The sequence below is a fragment of the Choloepus didactylus genome, chromosome 20, assembly GCF_015220235.1.
Source record: "Choloepus didactylus isolate mChoDid1 chromosome 20, mChoDid1.pri, whole genome shotgun sequence".
NCBI classification, from domain to species: Eukaryota; Metazoa; Chordata; class Mammalia; order Pilosa; family Megalonychidae; genus Choloepus; species Choloepus didactylus.
In genome coordinates this window covers 9,065,671-9,092,988 of record NC_051326.1, presented here as the reverse complement: position 1 = coordinate 9,092,988, position 27,318 = coordinate 9,065,671, and the positions used below count along the sequence as shown (strand labels likewise).

Genomic DNA, 27,318 nt, shown 5'->3' with positions numbered 1-27,318 from the left:
TAGACAATGATTTCTTAGAAACGAAACCCAAAGCTCAAGCAACAAAAGAAAAATCAGATAAATTGGACTTCATCAAAATTAAAAACTTTCGAGCTTCAAAGAACACCATCAAGAAAGAGGGAAAAACACCCATAATGGGAAAAAATATTTGCAAATTTTATCTTCGATATGGGACTTGTAATTAGAATACATATTTTTAAAAACTCCTACAACTCAATAATAAAAAATTAAGTGACCCAATAAAAAATTCAAAACCCAAAGGATATGAATAGACATTTCTCCAAAGAAAATATACAACTCGCCAATAAGTACATGAAAAGATGCTCCAAATGCAAATTAAAACCACAAGGAGATACCACTTCACACCCACTAGGATGGATAGAATCAAAAAGTAAGACAACAAGTGTTGACAAGAAGGTGGAAAAATTGAAATCCTCATACACTCTGGAAAACAAACTGGCAGTTACTCAATTAAGCATAGAGTTACCATATGACCCAGCAATTCCATCCTAGGTATATGCCCAAGAGAAACGAAACATATATCCACACAAAAACATGTATACAAATGTTCACAGCCAAAAAGTGGAAACAACCCAAATGCCCATCAACTGATCGACACATAAACTGTGGTGTAATCATACAAGGGAATATTATTCAACCATGAAAAGACATGTAGGACTGACATATGTTTTAGCATGGATGAATCTTGAAAACATCCAATCACAAAAGACCACATATTCTATGTTTCCATTTAGATGAAATGTCCAGAATAGGCAAATACATGCAGCTAGAAAAGTTGATTAGCAATTGCTAGTGCCTGGGGGACTGAGGGGATTGGGGGTTGATTGGCTAACAGGTTGATTTTTGGCATTATGAAAATGTCCTATAATTGACTATGACTACACTAAACACCATTAAATTGCATACTTGAAATGGTTGTATTTTATGGCATGTGAAGTATATCTTAATAAAGCTGTTAAAAAATAAATCTCTTTTCAGTCGAAGGTGGCCATTATTTGAAAAAATAGTTTTGTGAAAAACTGTGTCACCATTTAAAAAAAGAAAAAGGAGAGAAAGGTGATCCTAAATGGCACATGTTTCCACCCACACTCTGCTTCCGAGACCAAACAGACAGGCAGGCTAGGTCCTGGGGCTGGCTGTCCCCCCACCCCACCCCTGCCCCCCATGCTAACAGAGAGGGAGGGATGTACAAATGAAACCCACACAAAGCAATCTGGTAATGACTTGTTTTTAACTTCGGAATCTAGGTAAAGACAGTGTCCAAGAAACGTCCATACTGGCACCTTTCCCAGCTTTCCCTAAAAAGAATGGCTGAGACCTGGATGAGGGACAGAAACTGTAGACAGCTAGGATACAATCACACAGCATGGCCAGGCAGACGCAGGGACCCTCCGGCCATTGGTAGATACATAGGTGGGTGAGAGTCCCACTCAGGACTCTTACTTGCTAAGCTGACTAGAGCATCATCTAATTTCATAAAATTCCACCAGTCAGGCAGCCTACTGATGGGTGTCCAGGTACCCCAGATTCACAGGACACTCATCTCGGGAGAAGGGTTGCATTCAATGGTCTTTATGACCCTTTGAGATCCTGAACCTCTGTAATTCTCTATAATTAAATAAATTGCAATATTTATTCTGAATCCAAACCCACACATAATTGATTAAGTTTTTCACATTTAATGAGCAATAGATACATAGAAATACATGGATAACAAAAATTCATCTTTATAAAGCAATCTCCAAGCAACATCGTGAAGTCATTATGGATTTAGTGCAGAGTAGAATGAATATTCTACACTGTAAAGAAGGAGTGGCAAGTTCTTGCCTTACTTCTGCCCTTGTCATTAAAACAAACAAACAACAAAAAAAGACTAGCAAAAAAAAAAAAAAAAAAAATAGAACCCAGTTAGGCTGTCTAAGCCTATAGATATATAAAGTGATGATGCTGATCCATCAGAACCTCTTTCTGTCTAACAGTCTATGACTCCCAATTCCCACATCTCCCCTCACAGCTCTGGACAAGAAGAATTCAGCCCCCAAATCATGGCCTTCTATACAAACATACAATTTAAATGCCTAGCGACTATATTTAATGTCAAGTAGGTTATGTGCAGTTTGTAGAGTAACCCCCAGTTAAGTCAAAGATTTAATTGACTTAAACCTTGTCCCTTTTCTCCCCAGCCTTCTCCAGGGACTCCAGCTGGCTGGTGGCATCACAGACTGTCAAACACATCAAATGTATTCTCATCTTCATGCCACTGCCCTTTCAGTGGTGCTGCCCGTCATCCAAGATCCAGCTCGAGCCTCCCCTCCCAGGGATGCCTTCCCTGACCCCTGGCCTGCACTGTCCAGACCCCGCTTGGGACACCTGGCATACACTACCTCGTCTCACTGTTGGCTGTGATGAGGACTGACCCTTAACAGTCTGGAGAGGATCAGGGGTCCCGTGGGATTGGAGAGGCGCAGGTATCCATCCAGCCATCTGGTTGTCTGTGATCAGAACCGGTCCCAGGGTTCTAAGGGTGGTGCCTTCGGACCTTAGTCCTGTGAGAAGGTTAGGAAAAATCAGTAAAGAGCAGCCAACAAGAGCCAGAGAAGAGCCTGTCAGAGGAAAAGCTAAGGTATATGTAAGGATGCTTATTTGCGGGTCAAGGCAAGGATGAAGCCTAAAGCCAGACATGAGGACGAGTCTCCTGAAAGTTGTGATTTTTCTGCCCCCCTGCCCTGTATCCCAGGAGGACGTGCCCTCTCCTTGTCTGGAAACCTTTTTATAATGGGTAAAGGTTCCGTTTCTCAGGCAGGATTTCCGCAGGGCTGCAGAGTCAGGTGGTCTCCCAGAAACCCATCCTGCTCCGCCACAGCTCTTAACCGGCATGAGGTTCGAACCCATGTTATAATCACAGCACTTTCTCCTTGCCTGGTTGGGGTGTCAGTGAGGGAGAGGGATGAGGATCCAAAGGTGAAATACACACACAGTTTTTGGGCTTATCTCTCTAAATGGCAAGATAATATGTAAACAGATGCAAAACTGACACTACTGTACTAGAGAAAAATATATGTACAGGGCATCGACGGAAGGTTTGTAACTAGGTCCTTAGTGACTGGTTTGCCCAGTTATACAGGAACTGACAGCCCCAAGAGGTCAGGGTCAGAAGCCATCATGTCTAACTGGGCTGGTCCCAGAGGGAGGCCCTCGCAGATGGTGGGCCTGGAGCAGGCCCCGAAGGATGGATGGAGGAGAACAGTATCGCCAAGGAAGCACTTCTCCGTACATGTAGAACCTTCCTGCACACAGAACGGCGCTGACTTCTGACTTCCCCAGGAGGAACCACTGCCTGGCATTCCGACCTTATCTCTTGGCTAGCAGAATGACGGAGCAGGGAAGTGTACTTTCGCTTCCTCCCAGGAGGTTATTCATCCATCAATAATAACTTGATTTGGTTGACACCGGCCCGCCCACCATCGCCCACCTGTACCACTCACCTATTTTTTCCTTCCAGTAGCGTGGCGTTTCTCTCGCTCTCTGTTTTTCCTTTGGTGCATGGGCTTTGGCATTGGCATACATAGACCACAGTGGGCATGATTCCATCTACAATTCTTAAAGTTTACTTTCCAGCTTCTGGGCATTATTTGCAATTTTATTGCTGTCATAGCCAGAAAAGAGATGGGCTAATTAATCATTGTCAATACTGGTCCCTATTTGCCAGATGAGGCTTTTGAACTGCAAGACCTGGACTAATTTGCATCAGATTTTATTTCCTTGCTTTATGCCACCAAGAAGATTTATTTCACATTATGGTGACTATACATAAATATCCTGGTCTCTATGGGGTACAGCTGAGTGGCATAGGGTCATTTGTTCATATTCAGCAAATTATGCCCTAAGCTTGTACTTCAGAATGTGAACTGCTCTGAACTCAGAATATGGGGTTCCTGGGAGCTGCCCACAGCCTCCGTGGATCCCTGAACTTGGCAGCACCCTTCTGGGAGGAGAGTCTTGCTCCTAGAGGCTGTAGCTGTAATGCTCAGCATTATCTAACTCCTTGAAGTTCCCTGGTCAGCTGGTTTTCTACTGGGTACCCAGAGCTCCGCGATTACTCAGACTGATGGCTCAGCCAAGGGGACTTTGCATTCCTGAGCTGATAAGTCACAGCGGCTGGCTGAGATTAACCTATATGACATCAGAATGTGTCTCTGCTCGAGTCCCAGCCTGCTTGTGTTAGGAAGGCCTCCATTTGCCTGAGAAAGGACCGTGATTCCAAATCCTCAGAAACATGAGGAAGCTTCAGAGCCAAATGGGTGCTCAGTCACAGCTACCTGCAGCCCCCACCATTGCCCTATTTCGTCTCTGCTTCCTTTCTTCATCCCTGATTTCCTGTTTGTGTTCTACTGACCTCTTTATGTAGACGACATGGTCAGCTAGCTAGGTATGTGCCCTACAGATAAACTTCCAGTCTGACACTCGTAATAACTAACAACTCTTACTGGTTAGTGGGTACCTTTTATTTGCCGGGCATCATGCTTGGTATTTTACAAAATTGTTTCATTTAATTCCCACAAGTTTTCTGGGTATTATTAGCCCTGTTTTAGGGATGACTAAACAGAGGCTCAGGAAGGTGAAGCCACTTGCCCAAGATCACAAACTTCGTAAGAAACCCAGCCAGGATTCAATCCTAATTGAATATCCACACTGGTTTCCTTTACATCAGCTGCCCTCTCTAGACCAGGGTTTCTACTGTTCAGTGAGGTGCTTGTGCTAGAAGGTTCCCTGACTCCTGGCTGTATTTGAAGTCTCCATGAAAAAACAGTTGATAGCCTTTGAAACTCAGAACCTGATTAGGAGAGTGAACTGAGAAATGTTCTACCTAAAGGGAAAGGGATGTGGGGTAATCTCTGTGACCAAAAATAATACTATGCTTTCAAATAGCTTTTGACAAAGGATCTGAAAGGAATTGGTAATGTAGGAAAAATCTATGCATTAATCTTTACAATGTTTCCACGAGTGTGCTCAAGTCAACTCAACAATTCAGCATCTGCTCTGTGCGGCTTGTGCCTGGGCAAGGGGAGGGGTCCCGCCGGCAGAGACACAGAGCAGGGGTGACTTTCTGAAGGAAATCGGGGCAAGAAAGGGATGCTAAACTCAGGGCTTCCCAGCCTTAGGCTTGCTCCTTAAGAGATGGTGACAGTCAAATCAGGGTCATCCAAATTACCCACAATTTTTCCCTGCATCCAAGTAATCAGATTCATTTTTTGATGCCCAGTTTGTAAAAATTATGTTCTCCATTGACACTAATTTTAGAGTTCATCAGTCATACAACAGGGAAAGCAGGTGACATGTGCTTGTAAACTGAGGTTGGCCATCTCTTTCTGGCTTTTTTATATCTAAATAGTCTCACCCGTTCTCCTTAAAGTGACTATGTGTGGAAGCAGGGCCATTTCCTCAAATGCCAACAGCCACTGTGCCTGTGAAAAGTCAGCCCACATGAAATGTTCAAATAAAATGCTCAGAGACTTGGGGTTTCAGGCAGTACTTCTTCCAGATCCTCAATTTTGTGGTGCAGAGGTAAATTACATCCTGGGATGACCAGCCTTGCTCTAAGACCTCCATGAGTTCCTTCTTTAGCAATATTAATACCCCGTGCAGGCAAAGCAGCTGACCACCGAGCAGGGGTGGGTGGGGGGGTGGGGGGGGTTCTTAGCTGCCCATGGGGAATTCATGGCTAAAGACAGCAACACTTGAGCAGAAAGAGGTGTGGAAGCCCAAACTTGGAGGACCAGACAAACGTCACCTTGTGAGTCTCCACGCAGGGAGCAGGGAATCTTCATTCCTGTTTCAGAATGGGACTCTTGGGGACCCATCAATCATGCCATCAAAGAGTTGAAACAACTTCACAGTTACTTTGTGATATCTGGATATACCTTATAAATAAAACAAAACCAACCAATGGTAACAAGTCCTGACTTCTGCTTCCTGTATCTATCCCCCGTCAGTCCCACTTCATCGCCACCTTCCTAGGCGCTCCCACCGCCAACTCCCACGCCTTCCTCTGCATGCCTCCAGCAGGGAGACCCCAAGTTTAGCACTTGTTGATGTCCTACTGTGGTTGTTCACCAGTAGCCTGTGGTCTCTGTCTCCTGCCTTCCCATCCAGCTTAGAGGAGCTTTGCAGCACATGGCCCATCTGAAGACATTTGTCCATCCCAACCCCATACCATCCCATTAATAACCCGTTATGGTAGATTCTGAATCAGTAAAATCAGTGTTTCTGAAATATCTATGCTATTCCTGATTTCCTGCAGCTGGACAGAGGAAAACAGAGTTGGCAAGTTTCTCGTGGGAACTAGACAGTACCCAGGAGAGAAAGAAAGGGTTCATGGAGAAAGCTCTGGATGTGTGTGGAGAACATGCCGTGCCCAGGCCACCAGCCTGTTTCTCCTCACCAGTCTCCCCATCACTGGGGGAAACCAAGGAGCTCATTCGTATAGAGAAAAGCCTCCTCTCTGCCTCAATTTCCCAAGAAGTCCCCGCCCAACAGGGCACCCCACCTTACCAGAGGTTCTCGAATCCTTGGGCATCTGAACACAGGCCATGGCTGGGGTGGTCACCCCCCGTGGACCCAGGAGGGTCCTCACTGAGCAGCCTTCCCAGCCTCCTTGCTCTCTTCTCCCTCCTGATTGGCTGAGTCCAGGGCAGGTAACTCAGCCACAGGGTTCTGATCAGGATTAGGGTTTCCCTGCAAACTTGGGGTCCCCCAAAATGGAAAAGAGGGCAGGACAATGTCTCAACAATGGCCATGGGAAGGACTGGCTTTCCAAATGGCCATGAAGTCAGAGCAGAGGCTCGTGCAGTTTGGGTTCCCATTTCCTAGAGGTTGTTCCAAGTGTCGCTGGAAGGCACCCCCTCCTCAGGCAGGCTTCTCAGCGGCCAAGCCCACTGCTCCGCACCCTCATTTTCGAGACGCCTAGGGGGAAAGCCGGGCCAAAGGACAACCCCCTCCCCTGGCCCCCTCCTCATCCTCCAGAGACGGACCATGTGTGGAAAAGCAAACAGGCCCGGATCGCTGCCCTTTGGACCTTTTGCAATCCGCTGGGCCCGGCCAGGCCGGTCTATAAAGAAGGCGCAGGCCCGGGCCGCGCATTCCCAGCTGGGGCCTGCAGGGCGGAGCGCTGCCACCTCGGGGCGCGGGTCCCCGCGGAGCCAGGGAGCGGGAGCCAGAGGAGGCCGCAGCCAGGAGCCGCCCCCCGCCGGCCCGGCCATGGGCCCCCCGAGGCCCGCGCTGCTGCTGCTGCCGCTGCTGGTCCTGGGCAGCTGCGCCTCGGCGCGTGAGTGCGCGGGGCGGGGGGCTCGACGGCGGGGGGGCCCGTGCGCGGGGCTGCAGGAAGGGGCCCCGCCTTGAAACCCGGGTGCCTGGAAGCCAGGGCGGCAGGGGGGGCTGGGCGGCCCGGCTGGGCCTCGGCGGGGTCCAGGGGCTGGGGACAGGGCCAGCGGGGCGGCTCCCCGGGACTCTGGAAGGTGGGGGTGTGGGGGCTGCAGGGGGTCCCCAGCATCCCTGCTTCTCCTGGAAAAGATGAAAGACCTGCGCGTACAGTGACGTGGGAAAGAGAGGAAAACCCACTTTTCTTTTTCCTTTTCTTACAGAAGAGGAAGTGCCGGAAAATGCCAGCCCCAGCTGCACAAGTAAGGCGTTTCCCGAGGGGGCGTGGGGGGCCCTCCGCCTGCCATCGCGCCCTCCTGCTCCCCCAGTCGTGCTGTGCTGCCGGGACTGGCCGCAGGGCTCTGACACTCCCCCTCCCCGCAGCAAGCCCCTCGGGCCTCTGCTCGCCCCCCGTCGATCTCAGCTCCCGCCCTCCTGACCTTCTGTCCTGACCCCAAACTAGCCTGGGGTGGGGAGGGGCATCACGCTGTTGGCTGGTGGACACTTTAAAGGAACATCACTGACCTGCTTATCAGTGGCTAGTCATTGATTTGCAGGGCTTTAGGGTGAGGAAATGCTTACTTCACCCTTTGTGCAGACATCCCGCCCCCGCTCCCCGGTATTTACCTGACCCCTGAGGGTCAAGGGCGCCGGCTGCGGGGCCGGAGTGCTCGCGCCGCGCGGTGGGGCCTCTGGTGGGGCAGCGGCGCCATCTGGTGGGCTCCTGGCGTCACTGCACCCGGGCTCAGCTCCCAGAGGCTCTTTGTTCCTTTTCCTCCAACTTGTTTAGCTACGGTGGAAACCTCCAGAAACCCCTTCTTGGGGCTTTCATAAGCCCTGCAGATAACCCTTAATGAACTTTGTCTCGTGTAGTTGGTGGAATAAAAAACGAGCCACAGAAATATGGTATCTTCTAGCTGACAAAGCATTCGAGATAGCATGATCCTTTTGCTTTTCAATCTTCCCCAAAGCCCGTTCTGTAGATATTCTATAGATATCCCAAGCCCATCCCTTGACACTCCCCTCCCTGCGCCTCAGATGATAGAGTCAAAGAGTGCTGGTTACTTTAAACATTGGCCTCAGCAAAAACATCATACAGTAAATCTATACAGGAACATTAAGTATAATACCAAGTCAATTAAGAATAATTTGAGCTTAATTACCATGTTTTATGATCCATGCCACGGCCCCTCTCTGCTCAGAATTGACTCTCCTTGGGAGAGGTATTTCTGCTAGGTAGCTGACTTCTCTCCCTGCACTTTAGAAGACGCAACTCGATTCAAGCATCTCAAGAAGTACGTGTACAGCTACGAGGCTGAGAGCTCCACTGGGGTCCCTGGGACTGCGGATTCAAGAAGCGTCACCAAGATCAACTGCAAGGTACAAGAGGGGCCCAGGCACCTGGGGGCCGCCGCTTTCCCCAGCCCCACTCAGGAGGTGGTGCCCAAGCCAACCCAGCGTGTGCCATGACCCTTGTGTGGGGACCCACACTCATTTGCAAATCAGCCAAGTGGCTGAGAAGTTGTCCGCCACAGAAAGACTTGCCCGTCAAGTTTATTTTCCCGTTAGTTTCAAAGGTGTATTTGGACTACATGACCCAGGACGAAAGTTCTGCAGGACAGTAGATCTGAACATGGCGAGAGAGGCCCCGGGGGTGGGCAGAGGGAAGGGGACATCTCAGAAAAGCACTGCGGTGTGTGGTTTTTATAATCTAAGTCAAACAGAATCAGTTGCTAGAAAAGAAATGGAAGAAAGAAAAATGAAAAAAAATACAATTTATTCTCAAGCAAAGCTGTCTGCTTATTATGGAGACTGGCTGTTCCGTTGTCCGGGCGACTCCTGGGCTTGGTGTGGGGAAGACAGGGCAGGGGCAAGGCTGAGAGGGCCTCCTGGTCTGCAGTGTCCACTTGGCTATTTAAATTAAATAGAAGTTAAAAATCACTAGCCACATTTTCAATAGCCAGATATGACCAGTGGGTGCCATACTGGACAGCATAGAGAAGGAACTTTTCCATTATCACAGAAAGGTTTTTGAACAGCTCTGGGGAACAATTAGGGATCTGTTTCAACTCCAGCTCTATGCAAAGCTCTTGATAGATCCTAATAGACACAAACAGTTTTCTGTTGTTTTTGTGTGTGTGTTGACATTAAGAAAGCATTGGCTGGCTGTTGAAATGGATGAGAGCCTCTTTCTGCTTCTGGTCTGCAATTCTTCTAACCACCTGCTCTTTATAACTAAAGCAAGCAAACTTAGAGCCAGTGAAAAGATATGCTTCACATATGTAGGGATGAACTTAAGAGACTTGGTGCACTGGCGCGTGGAAAAGGACAAAAAGAGGACCATGTCTAGGTTAACTCATGGAGAAGCAAGGCATGAGTTGTGTCCAGGAGCTGTGTAATGCTGGGGAGCAGACAGCCATGTCCCCAAACAGCGTTTCCCTCGGCGTCCCGATTGGAGACTGAGCTGGGGGGTATGAGGATACCTCGAGTCCTTGGGGCAGAGGCTCAGAGGGCCGCTACCCTCCATTCTCAGGTGGAGCTGGAGGTCCCCCAACTCTGCAGCTTCATCCTGAGGACGAGCCAGTGCACCCTGAAAGAGGTGTACGGCTTCAGCCCTGAGGGCAAGGCCTTACTAAAGAAGACCAGGAACTCGGAGGAGTTTGCCGCGGCCATGTCCAAGTAAGCCTTGGGAACGTGTGTTGAATTGCTGAGCCCCGTGCGCACCCGGATGTGTTGTGCGTGAGTGTGTGTGTGCATTTCTGCGTGTGTCCATCGAGGTATGAACACGTGTGCTCATATTCGGCGGGTGTGTGAGTATAAGTGTGTGCCTATTTGTATTCCGAATTTACCGTGGATCAGGGAATTGCCTTCTGTCTCTGAATTCCCACAAACTATCAAAAAGAGGAAAGCATTGTTTACCTTCCTAGTTAAATTCCCTTAATTACCATTTCACCGAGTTGAGTTTCTAAAAGATCTCGTGCTTTGAGTTCCTTGAGGCAATAAAGCTGAGATGATTTGTGTAAACAAGTGAGTTCTTTTTAGAGAGTTAAACAAGGCTGGAGCCTGGCGTGGTGTTTGGTGCAGGTGCCCGCAGGACGTGCCTGTGGCCCATGCATGTGTGCTCTCATCAGTGAAGGCCAAGGCCCAGCCTTAACGGGGTGGGGGGCAGCCAGGGCCCCCCACTGCCCTATCCGGGGCTGGCATGCCGCAAGGGCACGCTGCTGAGGCCATCCCTGTTGTTTATAGCTGGCATCCATTCTGATTGATCAATGTCCATTTTGTATCAGTTGTTAAATATTTTGAACATCACCCCTGACTCTCATCCTCAAATCATAGTTTTTAATGTCCTCAGAATGGGCATATATAGGTAATTACAGATTTGTTAATTTTGCAGCATCAGAAAACTCCCTCCTAGCACATTTTTTGGTTTGTTGAACATTAGACTTGGACACCAGTCCTTTCTCTACAAAACATGCCTTGATGTCGTCTGTCCGTCACCAATATGACTTACTTTATCTGAGATTTGGATGTCCATTTGCATGAGGACAGACAGCAGGGAAATGGACTGAGAGTTCATTTTTGGTTCTTACTCTTCTCCAAACAAAATGGACCCCCACTCGTCACCACTCGAGGCTTTCCAGGCTGCGGCTTGGGGCTGGAACTTCCTGAGGTGGTGTGGGCCTGGGGGGGCATGCCTGGTGTCCTTTTCTGACGTGACTGGAGCAGATACGACCAGGACCCCTGAAACACAAAGGGAAGTCCCCATTGTCCTCCACCAGCTCCCTAATGGCAAGGTCATCACGGGCTTCAGACGTGGCCTGAGACCATCTGAAAGGGTGAAGGTCCAACAAGCACATGAAAAGAAGCTCAAATACCCCAATAGTCAGGAAACTCAAAAAATGTTAACAAGATATGTATCACTTTATTCCATCAGCCTGAAAAAATTTAAAACAGCTGTAGCACCTATGGCGGGCAGAGCTGTGGGGGAAACTGTACTCTCAAGCATTGTTGGTGGAATTGAGAGTTGTTAAGCAATATCTATTATAATTAAAATTACCTATTCCCTTTGAGATAGCAATTTTAGTCTCTGGGACTCTGGCCTATAAAAATGAAAGCAGTAATGCATGAAAACGTATGGGTAAAGATGTTTATTTCAGTACTGTTTATGTGGCCAACAAAAAAAGAAAGTGAGCATCATCAAATAGGGGAATGTCTGAATAAATTATATAAAACCATAGAATGGAATATTCGCTTTTAAAAAGAAAATGTTAGAGCTGGAGCAAATGACCCAGAAGGATTGTCATGGTGTATAATTAAGAAAAGCAAGATGAAGAGAAGTGTGCATAATGTGATCCTGTTCGTGTGAACAATGACAACACCCTGTTCAAATGCTCACACCCCGCACACCCACACAGGATTGTCCGAGGATGGGGACACATGTGGGCCGCACTGACCTGCTAGGAGGTTCACACGGGTTACAACGGGGGCATTTGGGAGCAGAGACTGGCAGGGGCAGAGGGCAGGGGAGAGGGGATGGATGAGCTAAGACGAAAAAGAAAAGAAATAAGAGGATGCCGAAAGCATACGTGTATTTGTGTACTTGTTTGAAAATGTACATGTATGTATAGATGTATTTATTTAAAGCGATGTAAAAAGATGAACAGACTGGAGGAAGCCGCCCAGTTTGGTCCCAGTGGCCCGCGGGAGGCAGGGCGCTCTGTGACCCCGGGCCTCTCCCTGCGCCAGGCACGAGCTGAGGCTGAGCACGCCTGAAGGGAGGCCAGTGTTGCTTTACCCGGAGAAGGACGAGCCCAAGCACATCCTGAACATCAAGAGGGGCATCATTTCCGCCCTTCTCGTCCCCCTGGAGACCGAAGAGGCCAAGCGCGTGCTGTTGCTGGTGAGGTTGGGGAAAGCTGATAGTAACGGTCCTTAAGACTCACATTTCCTCTTTGTATATTTGAGACGGGTCCCACTGCGTTCATAAAGTGCACCGTTGACTTAGCTCCATGTCTGGGGACGCAGGAGACCCACCACCCTGGGGATGGTGCTGTGACATGCCAGCATCCTGCTGCCCCACCTGCGACGAGGCTAGGAAGGGGCACCCCTGGGGCTTCCTGACGCCTCGTCCCCGGCAAGCTGGGTCTAACTTTAAAGCAGTCCCTGGGGAGTGCTGACCACTCCACTCCCAGCTTTCATTTGATTTTATGCTCCTGCTCCCCACAAGACATAATGCAGTAAAGCCTACATGTATTTTAGACACCAAAAATAATTGGATATGTTTGCAGCCTCTTTTAAGAATTTCAGGTTTTGATCTTAGAGAGAATTCCATTGACTGCAGTCCCACAGGCGCTTTTGAGCCTTCACCATGCTCTAAGCTCTGTACTGCGCTGTATTTGGAGAAGGCAGACAGGCAGAGGCCTGTCCTCCGGGATGTCCCAAGGCCTCTGGGGAAAGCCGGGACCCACGTAACACAAAGCAGAGTGCGGCACATGTCGTATCAGAGCAGTCGAGAAAATGTTTTGAGAGCGCAGACTGTGACGGCTGTGGTGGCGGGCCCTTGGAGGCCAGGGGGTGCCAAGGGCCAGCCCGGAACCTCGCTCGTGCAGCTCAGGCCGTCCAGCCATCAGCAGTGCCCACACCCAGCAGAAGAAACCCCCTCTCAAATTCTCTGCTGTTTCCGCCTTCTCTCCTGGGCTCCTTTCCCAGCTCCCCTGAAACGCTAAGGATTGTTCCCCATGTTGAACGTACCTGGTACCAGTCTTCTGCTCCCACAGGATACCGTGTACGGAAACTGCTCCAGTGACTTCACGGTGAAAACAAAGAAGGGAAATGTGGCAACCGAAGTATCCATTGAAAGAAACCTGGAGGCCTGTGATCACTTCAAGCCCATCACAACCAGCGTGAGCCCACTAGCTTTCATCCAAGGCATGGTGAGTCTGAAACGTTAGCGCTAGTAGAGAAGAACCTGCCCTGCTCTTTCTTTATATAAACAGGGACTAAGGACCAGACAGCAAAGGATTGGCCAAGACTGTGTGGCCAGGACTAGAATCGTTCCAGATCCCCACTCAGTCCGCTGCTCTGTCCTCCTTACTGTCTGTCTGTCACTGGCACTAAATGCTCTGCCGCTCCTGGAGAGTAGAGTCCATCTCTGAGAAGGCTCTGGGGTGCGACATAGAACAGCAGACTCACCACGTTCCTTCCTGTGCAAGCACTGGAAGCCCCCAGCTCCGAGGCCCGGGCCTCAGAGGGGGTGCCAAGGCCTGTGCTCTTCCCTGCACTCCCACTTCCTGTCCTTCCACCCAAGGATGACCCCTAACCAAAGCCTGGGTCCTGGACCTCCCCTCGTGCCACCTCCAGGGTTTGTGTCCACACACTGGAACCGCTGGCCGAGCTGTCTCAGCACTCACTTTCTCTGTTAACTCCACCCGGGTCCATGGCACCACACTGCTGCAGCTCGCCTAACCTCTGCCCTCGTCATCTCTGCTGGGCCGTGAGTCAGAGGGCATCTTGGTAAACAGGAAGGACTTGTGCAATCACTGCCATGACCGGCAGTGTCCCTGGACATTGTCCTTGGGGCTAAAAACGGGGTTGGATGACCACAAGGGCCACGGGCTGAAGAAGCCAATCCAGTGGCTTATGCCACTTCTCTTAGCTCCTGCTGTAAGCTCAGCCCTACTCTTGGCAGTGCTGAGGGAGGGGCAGAGGTAAATGACCCTAGACCCTCCCCTCAAGATGCTCGGGTCTTGCCCTGAGGCACCTTGGCAATAGAGGACAGTATGTGGCGAACCCAATAAAGTGGTAGACTGAGCAGGGCGGACAAGTGGCCCCAGGCCTGACCAGGAAGGGGAGGCACTCTTCATGTAGCCCCTTGGGCAAGTCTCATGGAGGATGTGGAACATGAACTGGAAAAAATACAAAGAATATGTAAATGGAAGACAGAAGTTAGGAAGAACTTCTAGGCAAAGAAAAATTAATAAGCAGTGTGCGTGGTGTTCTGTGTGGTGGGATGGGTACACGTAGAATGCAATAGATGGTGTATGCTGTGTGCAAGTTAGGAGGTTGGTTAGCATGTCATAAGAGGGTCTGTGGCTTGACTCAGCTTTGAGGATGCTGAGTTATTGCCTCCCCTTGTCAAAATGCCAAGTACTGAGCTCTCTTCTCTCACTGAGTTTCATGGTATGGGACTCCATCCCCAAGGGTAAACACCTGTGACAGAAGACTCAGTTTCAAACACAGAGACTCATCAAGATGCCTTTCCCCAATGTCGTTCACAGGTCCGCCCCCTGTCCACTCTGATCAGCAGCAGCCAGTCCTGCCAGTACTCCCTGGACCACAAGAAGAAGCACGTGTCAGAAGCCACCTGCAAGGAGCAGCACCTCTTCCTGCCTTTCTCCTACAAGTAGGTCACCTGCTGCACCCTGGGCTCATCATCTAACAGTCGGTGTGCACCGAACGCTCCTCACACGCCCTGTTCCGGCCTAGGCAGGGCCTGGGAGGGGGCTGTGGAGAAGCACGAGGCAGAGCCTGTCCCTGTTGCCCTGCCCAAGCTCACAGACAATTTGGCAGAAAAGTCTCAGGTGTGCAAAACAATTCGCAACCAATAAAAGATATCTTAGACATAGCCTGTAAGGGAGACCTGGGGGTCACTGCAGCCTTCCCTGTTTAAATAAAGGCTTCATAGAGGATTTGCAATTTGGACTGGAGACTTTTGTATCCAAATCCATTCTGGAAATCGATCAATCAACTAACATGTATTGAGTAGCACCTATATTCTTGGCACTGTGCTTCGGGAGATACAAGATAATTTCAGGGTACAGCATTAGTCCCTCCCTTCTGGGCTCTCCAGATGAGTGGAGAGTGTGAGGTTCACATGTCCTCCCAGCGGAATTACAACTCACCCCACCAGGAGCGTGTGGACGCTGTTCCTTACAGGGGTCTCGGATGGCTGGATTTAGCCCCGCTCTGACAGGCGGGCAGGATTTGGGTAGAAGCCACAAAGGGGGGAAACATTCAACACGGGAAAAATGGTGTGCTCCCGGGGTCGGCCACCGGGGACAGGATGTGTTTCCTTTATTTCCAGGGAGAAGTATGGAATGGTGGCTCACGTTACACAGTCTTTGAAACTTGGAGAGACACCCAAGATCAACAGCCGCTTCTTTGAGGAAGGTAGGACTTGACGTCCACACGGTGGCCAAGTTGTGCCAATTGTGGCTTAGCTCTTTGCTCAGACCTATTAAAGGACTGTGGGCAAATGAGTTAAGTGGACTGTGGCGTTCTGGCTGCTGAGCTGCCTCCCAGGAGAATGTCAATGGCTATGGGGTAAAGGAGTAGTTCCCAAAGCTCCCACGGTTTTCACAAACGAGGTAGGAACTGGTGTCCCAAGTTTAACGTGGTATCATCCACCCTATAATCAGGTTGCAGGACCCCCCAGGCAGAAGTCCAGGTCCTGAATCTTATGGGACAAATGGGAGAGGAACTTCAGGATCAGGCCAAATAATAATCCCAAGAATCAGTCTTCAGAGCTGTTGTATTTAAAACTGTCAAACATCTTTCTTATCCCCTACCTCATGGTTCTCTTTGTTCGTAACAACCTGTGATGTCACATGCTGGGAACATGCAACTTTATTCCCTCCTCCAGGGGGATCAATGACACACAGGCTTAATGATTTATTTAAGGTCAAGAATATTAGAGACAGTGCAAAATTAGCCCCCAGTTCTGATCAATCCAGGAAGCTTTCCACACTGATGTTCACCTGCCTCCCTGATATAGGTCAGAGCAGGATGATGGTGGAGACACAAGGACACGTTCCATCCTCACAAGCTACTGGTAGAGCCAATGAGAAGAAAACGGTGGTTGAGAATCAGGACAGACAGCGGCACCTCCTCACCGGTTCTTTCTAGAGGAGATAATCTGATATTGAATGCAGGCAAACCTGAATTTAATTCCAGCCTCATCCCAGAGTGTTCCTGGGCAAGTTAGTTGCTCATCTCTGGTCCTCAGTGCCTTTGTCTTTAAACTGGGGACTACTACTCTGTAGGAGTATTTTGATGATTCAGTGGGAAAATGTTTAAGTCAAAAACAGCAGAGAGCCAGGTACCTATTAGACATGGAGTGTAGGAGAGTTTCCTTGTTTCTTCCCATTTGCTGCTACCTCCCCAATTTCCAGATTCCAGTGGACAAAGATGTGGTTGAGATGTCGAGGCAGGTGAGCATTTCTCTGACTCTTTTCCTCCTTTCAGGTGCCCAAGGGGTGAGCCTTGCCTTTGAGAGCACCAAATCCACCTCACCTCCCAAGCAGGCTGAGGCTGTTTTGAAGACCCTCCAGGAGCTGCAAAAGCTCTCCATCTCTGAGCAGAATGCCCAGAGAGCTAACCTCTTCAACAAACTGGTCACCGAGCTGAGAGGCCTCAGCGACGAGGCGGTCGCATCCCTCTTGCCAAAGCTGACCGAGGTGTCCAGGTAGATCTTTAACGTTGCAGCTCCATCTTTCATATGACCTGTGGTAGCTGGCCAGGCTTTCAAACCTTGGCCAAATAGAGACTCTTCATTCCCAGGCACCATTAAATATTCATCCAGTTCACTGGTCAGTCCATGGGTTAACATTCGCTGGACTGAGAAATATCGGCCAAGGTGCCTTGCCTTAGAAGGTTGGAGTTCCACGGGCACCACACACACAGGAACTCATACACAGATGACACCCAAGGGAGATATGAATTTGCATGGTAAAAGAGGAGTAGATATGTTCATGTCTGTACACTGGACCCTCAGGGCCCACATTTTTGTAGGGGTCTCCTAATTCTATCCTTATTAGGGGACTCTGGAAAGTTTGAGGGAAAAGTTAGCCTGTGCCCTCTAGGAGCTCATCGTCCAGGTGGAGAGAGAATTCAGACCTACAGAACAATAACATGATTTGTCTAAACTTCACAGCCCTGGCTCTAAGCACTATGGGGGTCAGAGAAGAAGCCAAAGCCTGGGCCTCCCTTAGGGAAGGCTTCCTGCATCTTGGGAGCTGAGTTGGATTCTGTAAGGTGGCTGGATTTGGATAGTGAATCAGGGAAATAAGGGCCCTCCTGCTGGAGGGAGCACCGTGGCAGAGGGTGTTTCATCTGCCTTGAACGCAGTCCACGTCACCGGCTGTGCCATTTTCTCTGCAGCCCCATCACTCTGCAGGCTCTGGTCCAGTGCGGGCAGCCGCAGTGTTATACTCACATCCTCCAGTGGCTGAGGAATGAGAAAGCCAGCCCTCTCCTGATAGACGTGGTGACTTACCTGGTGGCCCTCATCCCAGAGCCCTCGGCGCAGAGGCTGCGGGAGGTCTTTACCATGGCGAAAGAGCAGCAGAGCCGGGCCACCTTCTACGCCCTCAGCCACGTGGTCAACAAGTGAGTTGGTTTCCACCCTGTTTCTCCTCTTCAGAGTGGAGGAAAACCCCACATCTCTGTATTAAAATTGCACCTCCTCCTCCACTTTCAAACTCTGGTGCTTTCTCTTTTGCTTTACTACTGAACATTTTGAGAAAAGTTACTTGAAGTAAGAAATCTGCAAACTCAAGTTTGGATTGTAAGAGAAACCCAAATATGCTCGCTGAGTTTCTAACACTCTTCTCTTATTTTTGTAGCTATTATGAGGCCACGCAGCAGGTGACCCAGGACCTGCTGGACATTGCTGACTACCTGTTGGCACAGATTCACAGTGACTGCGCAGGGGACAAAGAGCACACCTACTTGGTTCTGAGGGTACTGTCGGTATTTTGTATAATAGGCTTCATTTCAGAAGCACCTTCCCTGGGCACCGTGTACTTCGTCTTCTGCATCCTGCCAGCATCATGTCTCTTTTCCTGAATGCAGGTCATTGGAAATATGGGCAAAACCCTGGAGCAGGTGAACCCGAGACTGAAGTCTTCAGTTCTGAAATGTGTCAAAAGTACAGAGCCAGCACTGCTGATTCAGAAGGCTGCAATCCAGGCACTGCGGAAAATGGCCCTTACAGAGGAGGTAAAGGCCACAGAAGGTCTGAAAGGGAAAGGTTTATTCAGATTCACAAGGGTTTGGAAAGTACCAAGCAAGCAAGGTTCTAAATCTCATCATTCTACTGACTTTATTCTGCTGTTTCCTAATTGCAAATCCCAAGTCTGTTGACTTGACTGCTTAGCGGTATGTGGACATGAGAGAAATATTTGACCTTGCTGCTAATTCAGCATGGAGAATATGAGGTTTTACCTGTGCGCTGTTCTCTTACCAGATCAACCCTCACTCTCCTCCTGGCTTTCCCCAAAGCAGGATGGTCAACCTGGTCCCACCTTAAGTGTCCATGACTCTTGAGGTTTGGAAATTACTTACATATTAGTCCCAAACTCTCACCATCCCTGTCCCACTTTAGCCTCAAATTGAAATAACTTATTGCTAAAACAGTCATATCTTCACTTAGTCACAGATCTCCAGACCAGCTGTAACTCGGTCATAAATCATGTATATTAATATAATCAAGTTCAACATACATTTGTTAAGGGTCTTCTGGAAGCCCTGCCTTGAGCTGGTTGCTCTTGGAAGCCCTGAGAGAAGATTCATGATAACTTTCAAATTACAAGTTAACAAGTAGCTATAGAGCACATTTCAAAGAATGTTATGGGTTACAGTTCCACCATGTCAGTTATTTTCTTCTAGTTATTCTAATATTCTAGAAATTAAAATATATATATGTATTTATGTAAAGATTCATTGTTCTCAATCTTCAGGGATATCTGGGGAGTGACCACCCTAACTTGTTCATATTGAAAAGGGGTGTCAACGTTATGGGGAAGGGGGCTGCATCCGGTTGTTGTTCTTGAAGAGGCTGTTGCCTCTGCATTTGGAGACTTATCTGGCATAGGAACACTCAAGAGGATTTAAGTTTCTGAAAAATAAACTCAACGAGTGAAACTTTAAAACAAAAAAGGTTCAGTAGCAACATTTGAAGAATGATTTCACTTGGAGAAATTAGACTTTCACATGAGAAAGTGCTAGCAGACCATGCCAGTGTTTTCCAGGAATGTTCTGTGTTCTGCCCAAAAGACAGTGATAACAGTCTCCTCTTTGGCTACAGGTCCGGGGAGTCCTTCTTCAGGCCTTCCTCAGTGGCGCTTCTCCAGCAGATAAGCGGCTGGCTGCCTACCTCATGCTGATGAGGGATCCTTCCCAATCAGATATTAACAGAATTGCCCGGCTTCTCCTACGGGAACAGAATGACCAAGTGAAGAACTTTGTGGCTTCCCACATTGCCAACATCTTAAATTCAGAAGAATCGAACCTCAAAGAGTAAGAGTAATTTTCCCACATCTTCAACAGAGTGCCCTGGGCTAGAATTCCAAAGCTCAGTTCTGATATAGCCACTGCCTGCCATTTATGGAGTGTGCTCATTTCTCTAGCAAACATTTGTGCAAGTGTGCAGCACACTCTGAGCCAGTCTGGTCTGGGGGCAATGAAATCTGGATAGTTTGGTAGCTAGTAGAAATCCATATTTACTCGAGACAATGGCTAAATGACATGATGTGTCCCTTTCTTTTCGTTTAGTCTGAAAAAGTTAGTGGAGGAAGCTCTGAAAGGATATCAACTTCCAACTCCCATGGATTTCAAAAAATTTTCCCGGAACTATCAACTTGTCAAATCTGTGTCTCTTCCATCACTTGACCCAGTCTCAGCCAAAATTGAAGGGAATCTTATATTTGATCCGAATAATTACCTTCCTAAAGAAAGCATGCTAAAAGCAACTCTCAATATCTTTGGATTTGCTCCAGGTGACCTCTTCGAGGTATGTGTGATACAGAAGAGGAGTCTTAAATTTCTAGCCCATTCTGTAGAACCCCATAAATAGAAAGTTAGGGGCGGCGTAGCCAGCCCAGGAGGAACAAGAATCACCGGGGAGTTTGCACCATCACTCTGAGAGCCTCTTCTCCTGCCTTCTCATCTGCACTCCCCTCCCCCACGCCAAGGGTCATCTCGAGCTTGGCTCGGTTGTATTAATGTAAATGCAGATGTCTCTGAGCTTTGAAGCCCTGAAACCCAGAACCCAAGGAAACTCATGGGCTGTAGAACCAGATAGCTGTGGTTCAAATCCCAAAGCCACTCCCAACTTTGTATATTTAGTTTAATCATTTATACTATGGAACCCAGCTTCCTCTGTGTTAAAAAAAAAGGTAAATGATAGGTTCTACCTTTCAAGATTCTAGAGAGATTTAAATAAAACAATTTTGAGGAAGTGCCAAGTTAAGCTCAGCTCCTGCCCTATAATATTCAGCAAATACTTCCTTAATTAAATGGACATAGAGATTGGAATGGGGGGCCAAGCTCCAACAAAGAAACCCAATGGCATTGCCTTGCCTTGATTTTGACTCTGTTCTCAGATTGGCTTGGAAGGAAAAGGCTTTGAGCCAACAATAGAAGCTCTCTTTGGGAAGAAAGGATTTTTCCCGGACAGTGTCAACAAGGCTTTGTACTGGGCTGATGGTCAAGTTCCTGATCATGTATCCAAGGTTTTAGTGGACCACTTTGGCTACACCAAAGATGATAAACGTGAGCAGGTACGTATTTGTCAGTTATCCTCTCAGGGAGAGCTTTGGGTCTCAACACAAAAGCATTCTCACCTAAATTTGTAAGACTCTATCTCACCTAAATTTGTAAGGTTCTATCTAACTGAACAGAGAACTGTGGCTGTTTACCAGTCCTGTGGAGGGGAGGGCCTCTGATCTTTGTGGTTTACCGCCTCCTCAAGAGCCTCTATACCATGAGAGTATAGCTACATATAGGTTCAGAGCATCTCTAGCATAGATATAGAGGGTCTCTATAGAATAGGTAAAGAGGGTCTCTAGCATAATAATGAAGAGCCTGAGCTCCGGGGCATGGGTTTGAATTCTAACCTGGCTGTCTTCAAACTGTGCAGACCTGGGCAAGTTATTTGATATTATGCATGTTGTTTACTCATCCCAAGAGTGATAATAATGAAATAATGTGTGTATAATAATAAGCACACCACCCAATAGGCATTGATTGTTCAATAAGCAGATACTAATATAATTTTGCCATTAATGTTTTCATTATTATTAACTGGTTTCTGTATTTCTCGCTTGTAACCGTGCATTGGCTAAATCCACTTTGAAAGTAGCCTGAGTCCCCACTTTACAAGCAGAAAATAGGTTGTATAATCTGGAGTGTCTTATCTTTTACTTTTTTTTTTGCTACCCAAAGTGTGGCCTGGTCGTTGGCATGAGGTGGGAGCTTGTTAGAAATGCAGGCTCTGGGGTCCCGACCCTGACCAACTGAATCAGAATCTGCATTTTAACAAGATCCCCAGGTGACTGTGTGTGCACATTTGAGTTTGAAAAGCCTCAGTTTGCACTTAGATGCTCACAGGTGGCCCCACCTGCGTTCCTAATCGATGGCTGCAGAGACAGTGCTCACATTAGGAATCTAAAATTATTGGACAGGGCTGACATCTTACAAGGCATTTGATTTTTATAATTCCTAGGACATGGTGAATGGAATTATGCTCAGTGTTGAGAAGCTGATCAAAGATTTGAAATCCAGCGAAGTCCCAGAAGCCAGAGCCTACCTCCGCATCCTGGGAGAGGAGCTTGGCTTCGTCAGGCTCCAGGACCTCCAGCTCCTGGGCAGGCTGCTGCTGAGTGCCACCCGCTCTCTGCAGGGGGTTCCCCAGATGGTGAGTGGCCCGGAACCAGCAGAGGTCCACGGAGGTTAGCTGGTGCTCTTTTAAATCTCCCAGACTCCCTTAAGATCCCAAACACACAAACCAGAGAAAGTGACAATGATTATGAAAGGAAATATTTGGCAAACTGTCATCCACCATCCAAATAGGAGCTGTAATTTTTATTTTAATAGGAGAGAGAATATCCAAACATATTCTGGGTGATTTGATAAATAATAAAGTTGGCTTTAAGAAAATAGATCTCAGATTACTTAATGAAAATATTAAAAATCAAACACAATGCATACAAATATGTACATCATCTCAATATCTTCTTGGTTTCAAAACATTGGTTTTACCATCATATAATATACTCCAAGTAAAACCCCAACTTACATTCAGACTCCAGACAACCAGAAGAATTAAACTAGGCCATGCAATGATACTTGAAGTTCATGAAACTTTGATCTCCGGACACAGTCTTAAGTGCTTTCTGAATAGCCAATTAAAAATGATAATTTATCCCGAGCGATTTCTCATATTTCAATTTGTTGAAATCGGTGATCATTAATCTTTGTTTATCAAACTATTCAGCTGATCCCTTCTAAATAAAGAGGAATTACCATCCAATGTACAGGACGTTGCATTTAGCAAAATCCACCTGATGAGGCTTATTTTTAGTTACTTTTCGCTGTTGGGTCCACAGATCGGAGAGGCCATAAGGAAAGGTTCAAAGAATGACTTGTTTCTTCACTACATCTTCATGGACAACGCCTTTGAGCTCCCCACGGGAGCTGGGATACAGCTGCAAGTGTCCTCATCTGGGGTCATCACTCCTGGGATCAAGGCTGGTGTGAAACTTGAATTAGCCAATGTAAGACCTTGTTCACTTTTTTGATTCCTTGTGTTGTTCTTTTCCTTCAGGATGGGTTTCTTGTGCAAGTTTAGAAAATATTTCTAGTTCAAGACAAAGTGCATCATCACGGGAATCATCATGTTAATTTTAATTGAAAATGTTGGGGTTCCACTGGGGTAGGGCAGGAAGACTGAGTCCTCAGCAGCCATCTTGAGAAATGAGCATCCCTGGCATCTTGCTATCCTGTTCTATTTAAAGTTAACTTCGGAACTTCTGGCCCTGGGGAGTTGAGAACTTGGCTTTTCTTCCTACAAACAAATCACAATAATGCTTCCTGCAGTGCAAAGCAACCCAAGATGGCTGCCCAGGGATGGGGAAGGGTGGCTGATCTCACTACCAGGGACGGAGGTATCACAAAGCTGAGAACGCTGTTTTCTGACTTACAGATGCAGGCAGAACTGGTGACAAAGCCTTCTGTGTCACTCGAGTTTGTGATGCACATGGGCACCATCATCCCAGACTTTGCTAGGAACGGGGTCCAAATGAACACCAACCTCTTCCACGAGTCAGGCTTGGAGGCTCGTGTTGCCCTGAGAGCCGGGCAGCTGAAGGTCATCGTTCCTTCTCCAAAGAGGCCGGTCAAGCTGTTCAGCGTCAGGTAGCTCTTTCAGCCAGGTCACCTAGCCAATTCAAGCGAGAGAAGTGAGAATGTGTCCTCAGGTGTGGTCAGGCCAGGCAGCTCATTGAAATAATTTAGGCCCCAGTGGATCTGGGGGTTGGGTTAGATGACCTTTTTGTAAACTAGTCTAGACTCACTACATGACTACTCTACATTCCACATTTTACTAAATTGTCCTGTATCCCATTGCATGGAGACTTCAGACTCGCTGGTTAGTTAGTTGTTTTTAGGTGATTTTTGTTTGTTTTTGAGAATGAAGAAACACTGACTCTAGAGATATCATCCTTGGGAAAAATAGCAATGGTTAAACTGATTTGTGGTAACCAGCTTAGTGGGTAAAGTATGAAACCCTGAATTTCATTTTGAGAGTTTCATTTACAATGTTATCTCCAAACATCAATTTTCCTTCGTTTCCATAATTTGGATACATTTATTTATTCACTGGAAAACCGTGTTTAATTGCCTAATATGTACCAGACATGTTGAGTGAGATACACAAGGTCCCTGACTTTTAGAGTTTACAGCTTACAGGAGATAACGTACAATTAAGCAAGCAGTAACAGAACAGCGAGGGCTAAGCAAGAGGAAGTATTAGGGTACCTTGAAATTACATATCATTTTGCCTGTAGCGATGAGGAAAAGCTTTCTAAAGAAAGTGATAGTTAAGCTGATATCTGTAGGCTGTGTCAGAGTTATCCAGGCATATGAAAAAGAAAAGGGTGTTCCAGGCAATGAGAAAAGTATGTGTGATGGCCTGGGGGGAAAAGAACATGGTTCAAGAAACTAAAAGAAGTTCAGTAGGGTAAAGTGCATGGGGAAAATAAGTGTAAGACGGCCATGGAGAGGTTGGCAGGGGTTAGGAGTTTGGACTTCCGGTGAAGACAAAAGATTTTAAAAGAGGAGCAGAAATAAGATAAGCTGGGTGTTTTGGAAGCAATACCCTGACTCCAGTGTGTTAAATGGATGGAAGTGAGGCCCAACTGGAGACAGGGAGACCAGTTAGGGGTCTGTTGCAATAATTTGGGTGAGAGATGATAATGGCCTGTACCAGTGAAGGGTAAGAGGGTAGTAAAGGGTAAGCCAGCTCTAGAAACTGTTAGGAAGTGGAATCATGAGTATTTGGTGATGGGCTGGATATGGGGGTGAGGACAAAGAAAGAGGTGGGGGAGGCCTTTCATTGAAATAGGAACCACAGAGTTAACGCAGCTCTTTTAGAGGGAAGATGTCACATTCAGTTTGGGATCTGCTGCGATGGAAGTCCCGTGCGGCAACCAATTAGAAAAGTCCGGCTGGTAATTGGACCAATGTGTCTGAGCTCACTAAAGAGGTTTGAGCTCCAAATGTAGACTTGGGAATCATCAGCACATGGAGGTACTTGGGGTCAAGCAGTGATTAAGTATCAAGTCACATGTGAGGGACTAGAATGGAAACATGGAGAATATAGACATCTGATGGGGGAGAGGGAGACACGGCAAAGGATGAGGAGGAGTGACCAGACAGGCAAAAGGAGAACCAAGGCAGTGTGGGTCCTAGAGGCCAAAGAGTAGCCACAGGGTGGGTCACACCACGGTCAGTCCACAGCCTGTGCTCAAGGATCCAACACACCAGCACAGCGTGGGCTGTGGGCAGTGCCCAAATGAGGAGGCAACACTGGGGAAGATCATGATATTTCAAAGAGAGCTTCTTTGGAAAAAATAGAATGTTGGTGAACTTTCTTGTATGTAGTGTATGGCTTACTAATTTTTAAGCATGTATTTGCGTCAAGGGCCCCGTATTCTTTTCAGAGTTTAGGGCCTCTAAAGTCTCAATATGGCCCTGAGCCAGCAACAGTGCTGAGTGCTCCTGAGAAGTCACGGAAGGTGAGGCCTAAAAAGGTTCACTGGATTTAGGAGAAGGTGATGGGAGATGTTGACAGAAGCAGTTCCAGAAGCACGATGGGGGTGGCAGATCACAGTTCAGTGAGGAGCATGTTGAAAGAAAGAGGAGACTGCAAGAGCAGACGAGTCTCTTGGTTGAGAGGGCTCTATCCAGACGGGAAGGAAGGCATGTGCTGTGTGCATGTGTGTGAAGTTTAATGGGGAGGATCTGGGAATGCTTAACTGCTGGCGGAAAGAAGCCAGTAAAGAGTAGGAGACGGCGGCTGAAAGAGAGGGGCCGCACCTTTTAGCTGACAGCGTCCCCGGAGGAAGGAACACAACTCAGTTCAGCTTGTGACAATCAGTTACTTAACGTCTCTGCATCTCGGTATCTTTGTAAAACAGGAATCCTGATGCCTACTTTTCAGGTTTGTTGTGGGCATTGCAGATAGTACACATTAAGCACTTAGTCCACTGTCTGAAACCTGAGAGTCACCAGGAGCGTTGGTCTTATTGATGCTCGTCAATAAACCAGATAATTTGAGGTAGGTGTGGGCAGAGCGGAGATAGCCGGGAGGACAAGAAGAGAGGGCATTTGCACTGCAAGAGTCACTGGCATTCATATCGAGTCGTGACTTGAAGGTAACTCTGTTCCTTTCTTTCTTCACCAGCAACACGTTGCATTTGGTCTCTACCACCAAAACGGAAGTGATTCCGCCTCTCATTGAGAACAGGCAGTCCTGGTCAACCTGCCAGCCTTTCTTCACGGGCCTCAACTACTGCACCACTGGCGCTTACTCCAACGCCAGCTCCACCGACTCGGCCTCCTATTACCCACTGACCGGGGACACCAGGTCAGGGGGGCTCCATTCACTCCCTAGTGGGGCAAAAGGAAAACAGCTGTGTGGGGGGGGCCAGGCTCAGAGCCTTAGGAAGTCAGGCCCTACCCAAACTTGGGCTCTGGGACTGGGTTTCTCTCCAGGTTGGGGTGGGGGGAGGGAGGCAGGGTTGGAAGGAGGGGAGTCATAACCTCTAGGGGAGGTCTGTGCCTCAAAAAATAAACAAAAGCCCAAGGCAATTCTATTATACCCCTCAAAGCAACCACACCTATTGCAGCTGACAATCATTCCTTTAAAAGCACCTGTTTGTAGATGGTGTCCCCTCTTTCTCCCTTAACATCACAGACTCTGATTTGCTCCTAGTTTAGTATCTGTTTCTGACCTCCAAACACTTTGGTGTGACCTTTTCTGGAGCCCACTAGTGTGCCCCCAGCCTCCCCCATGCTTGGGGGCCCCTCGTGGTCTTCACACACCCCTCAATTCTGCTGCCTTTTCTCAGCTTTGCTGATAGAACCAGGCAACTCCTGCTCGGCGTGTCCAGAAAATTCTAGGAATTGTGGGGTCTCTCCTGCTTTACAGAGACCGTAAAGATCATCCTAAGGGCAAGAGGCAATGTTAAAATCAAGACCATGTTTTTAAGGCAATTGAGGCTGAGTGGTTTGGGGGACATCACCATCATCACTGAAGAGCTCTAACATCCCGGCTGTTCTGTAACATCTTCAGATTTGAACTGGAGCTGAAGCCGACTGGAGAGGTGGAGCAGTACACTGCCAGTGCCACGTACGAACTCCAGAGGGAAGGCAGAGCCTTGGTGGACACGCTGAAGTTTCTAGCTCAGGCGGAAGGCAAGTATCCCAAAAGGGCTCCTCCTCCTCTGCCCTCAGTCCCGGGTGCAGAACTCACGAGGAGAACAAACGTGCTTAAATGCATTAAACAACTATTCTTGAATGCCTGTTCCGTGTCAGATCTGC

General features: G+C 47.9%; 1 protein-coding gene and 2 long non-coding RNA genes across 3 annotated transcripts in view; 1 reads left to right on the top strand and 2 right to left on the bottom strand.

The window, feature by feature from the left end:
* Nucleotides 1-1,921: 1,921 nt before the first annotated feature.
* LOC119516787 lies at nucleotides 1,922-7,004 on the bottom strand. The gene is made up of 4 exons (XR_005213373.1): nucleotides 6,574-7,004; nucleotides 5,813-5,942; nucleotides 3,507-3,667; nucleotides 1,922-2,567 (listed from the first exon to the last, which is right to left on the bottom strand). It is a non-coding gene; the product is annotated as an uncharacterized LOC119516787 (long non-coding RNA).
* A 184-nt stretch (nucleotides 7,005-7,188) lies between these two features.
* The window catches only part of APOB (apolipoprotein B), a 38,140-nt gene continuing 18,010 nt past the window's right edge, over nucleotides 7,189-27,318 (top strand). The window contains exons 1-20 of the mRNA XM_037812871.1: nucleotides 7,189-7,345; nucleotides 7,662-7,700; nucleotides 8,702-8,817; nucleotides 9,971-10,116; nucleotides 12,184-12,337; nucleotides 13,215-13,370; nucleotides 14,715-14,839; nucleotides 15,521-15,606; nucleotides 16,681-16,900; nucleotides 17,596-17,823; nucleotides 18,060-18,177; nucleotides 18,289-18,435; nucleotides 19,523-19,734; nucleotides 19,990-20,227; nucleotides 20,820-20,996; nucleotides 21,941-22,132; nucleotides 22,824-22,991; nucleotides 23,420-23,631; nucleotides 26,180-26,362; nucleotides 27,071-27,192. Coding sequence (XP_037668799.1) covers nucleotides 7,279-7,345; nucleotides 7,662-7,700; nucleotides 8,702-8,817; nucleotides 9,971-10,116; nucleotides 12,184-12,337; nucleotides 13,215-13,370; nucleotides 14,715-14,839; nucleotides 15,521-15,606; nucleotides 16,681-16,900; nucleotides 17,596-17,823; nucleotides 18,060-18,177; nucleotides 18,289-18,435; nucleotides 19,523-19,734; nucleotides 19,990-20,227; nucleotides 20,820-20,996; nucleotides 21,941-22,132; nucleotides 22,824-22,991; nucleotides 23,420-23,631; nucleotides 26,180-26,362; nucleotides 27,071-27,192 — 3,106 coding nt within the window. The 5' untranslated portion in view covers nucleotides 7,189-7,278. The remainder of the gene's footprint in view (nucleotides 7,346-7,661; nucleotides 7,701-8,701; nucleotides 8,818-9,970; nucleotides 10,117-12,183; nucleotides 12,338-13,214; nucleotides 13,371-14,714; nucleotides 14,840-15,520; nucleotides 15,607-16,680; nucleotides 16,901-17,595; nucleotides 17,824-18,059; nucleotides 18,178-18,288; nucleotides 18,436-19,522; nucleotides 19,735-19,989; nucleotides 20,228-20,819; nucleotides 20,997-21,940; nucleotides 22,133-22,823; nucleotides 22,992-23,419; nucleotides 23,632-26,179; nucleotides 26,363-27,070; nucleotides 27,193-27,318) is intronic.
* Nucleotides 9,277-13,862, bottom strand: LOC119516554. The gene is made up of 3 exons (XR_005213314.1): nucleotides 13,189-13,862; nucleotides 10,949-11,265; nucleotides 9,277-9,348 (listed from the first exon to the last, which is right to left on the bottom strand). It is a non-coding gene; the product is annotated as an uncharacterized LOC119516554 (long non-coding RNA).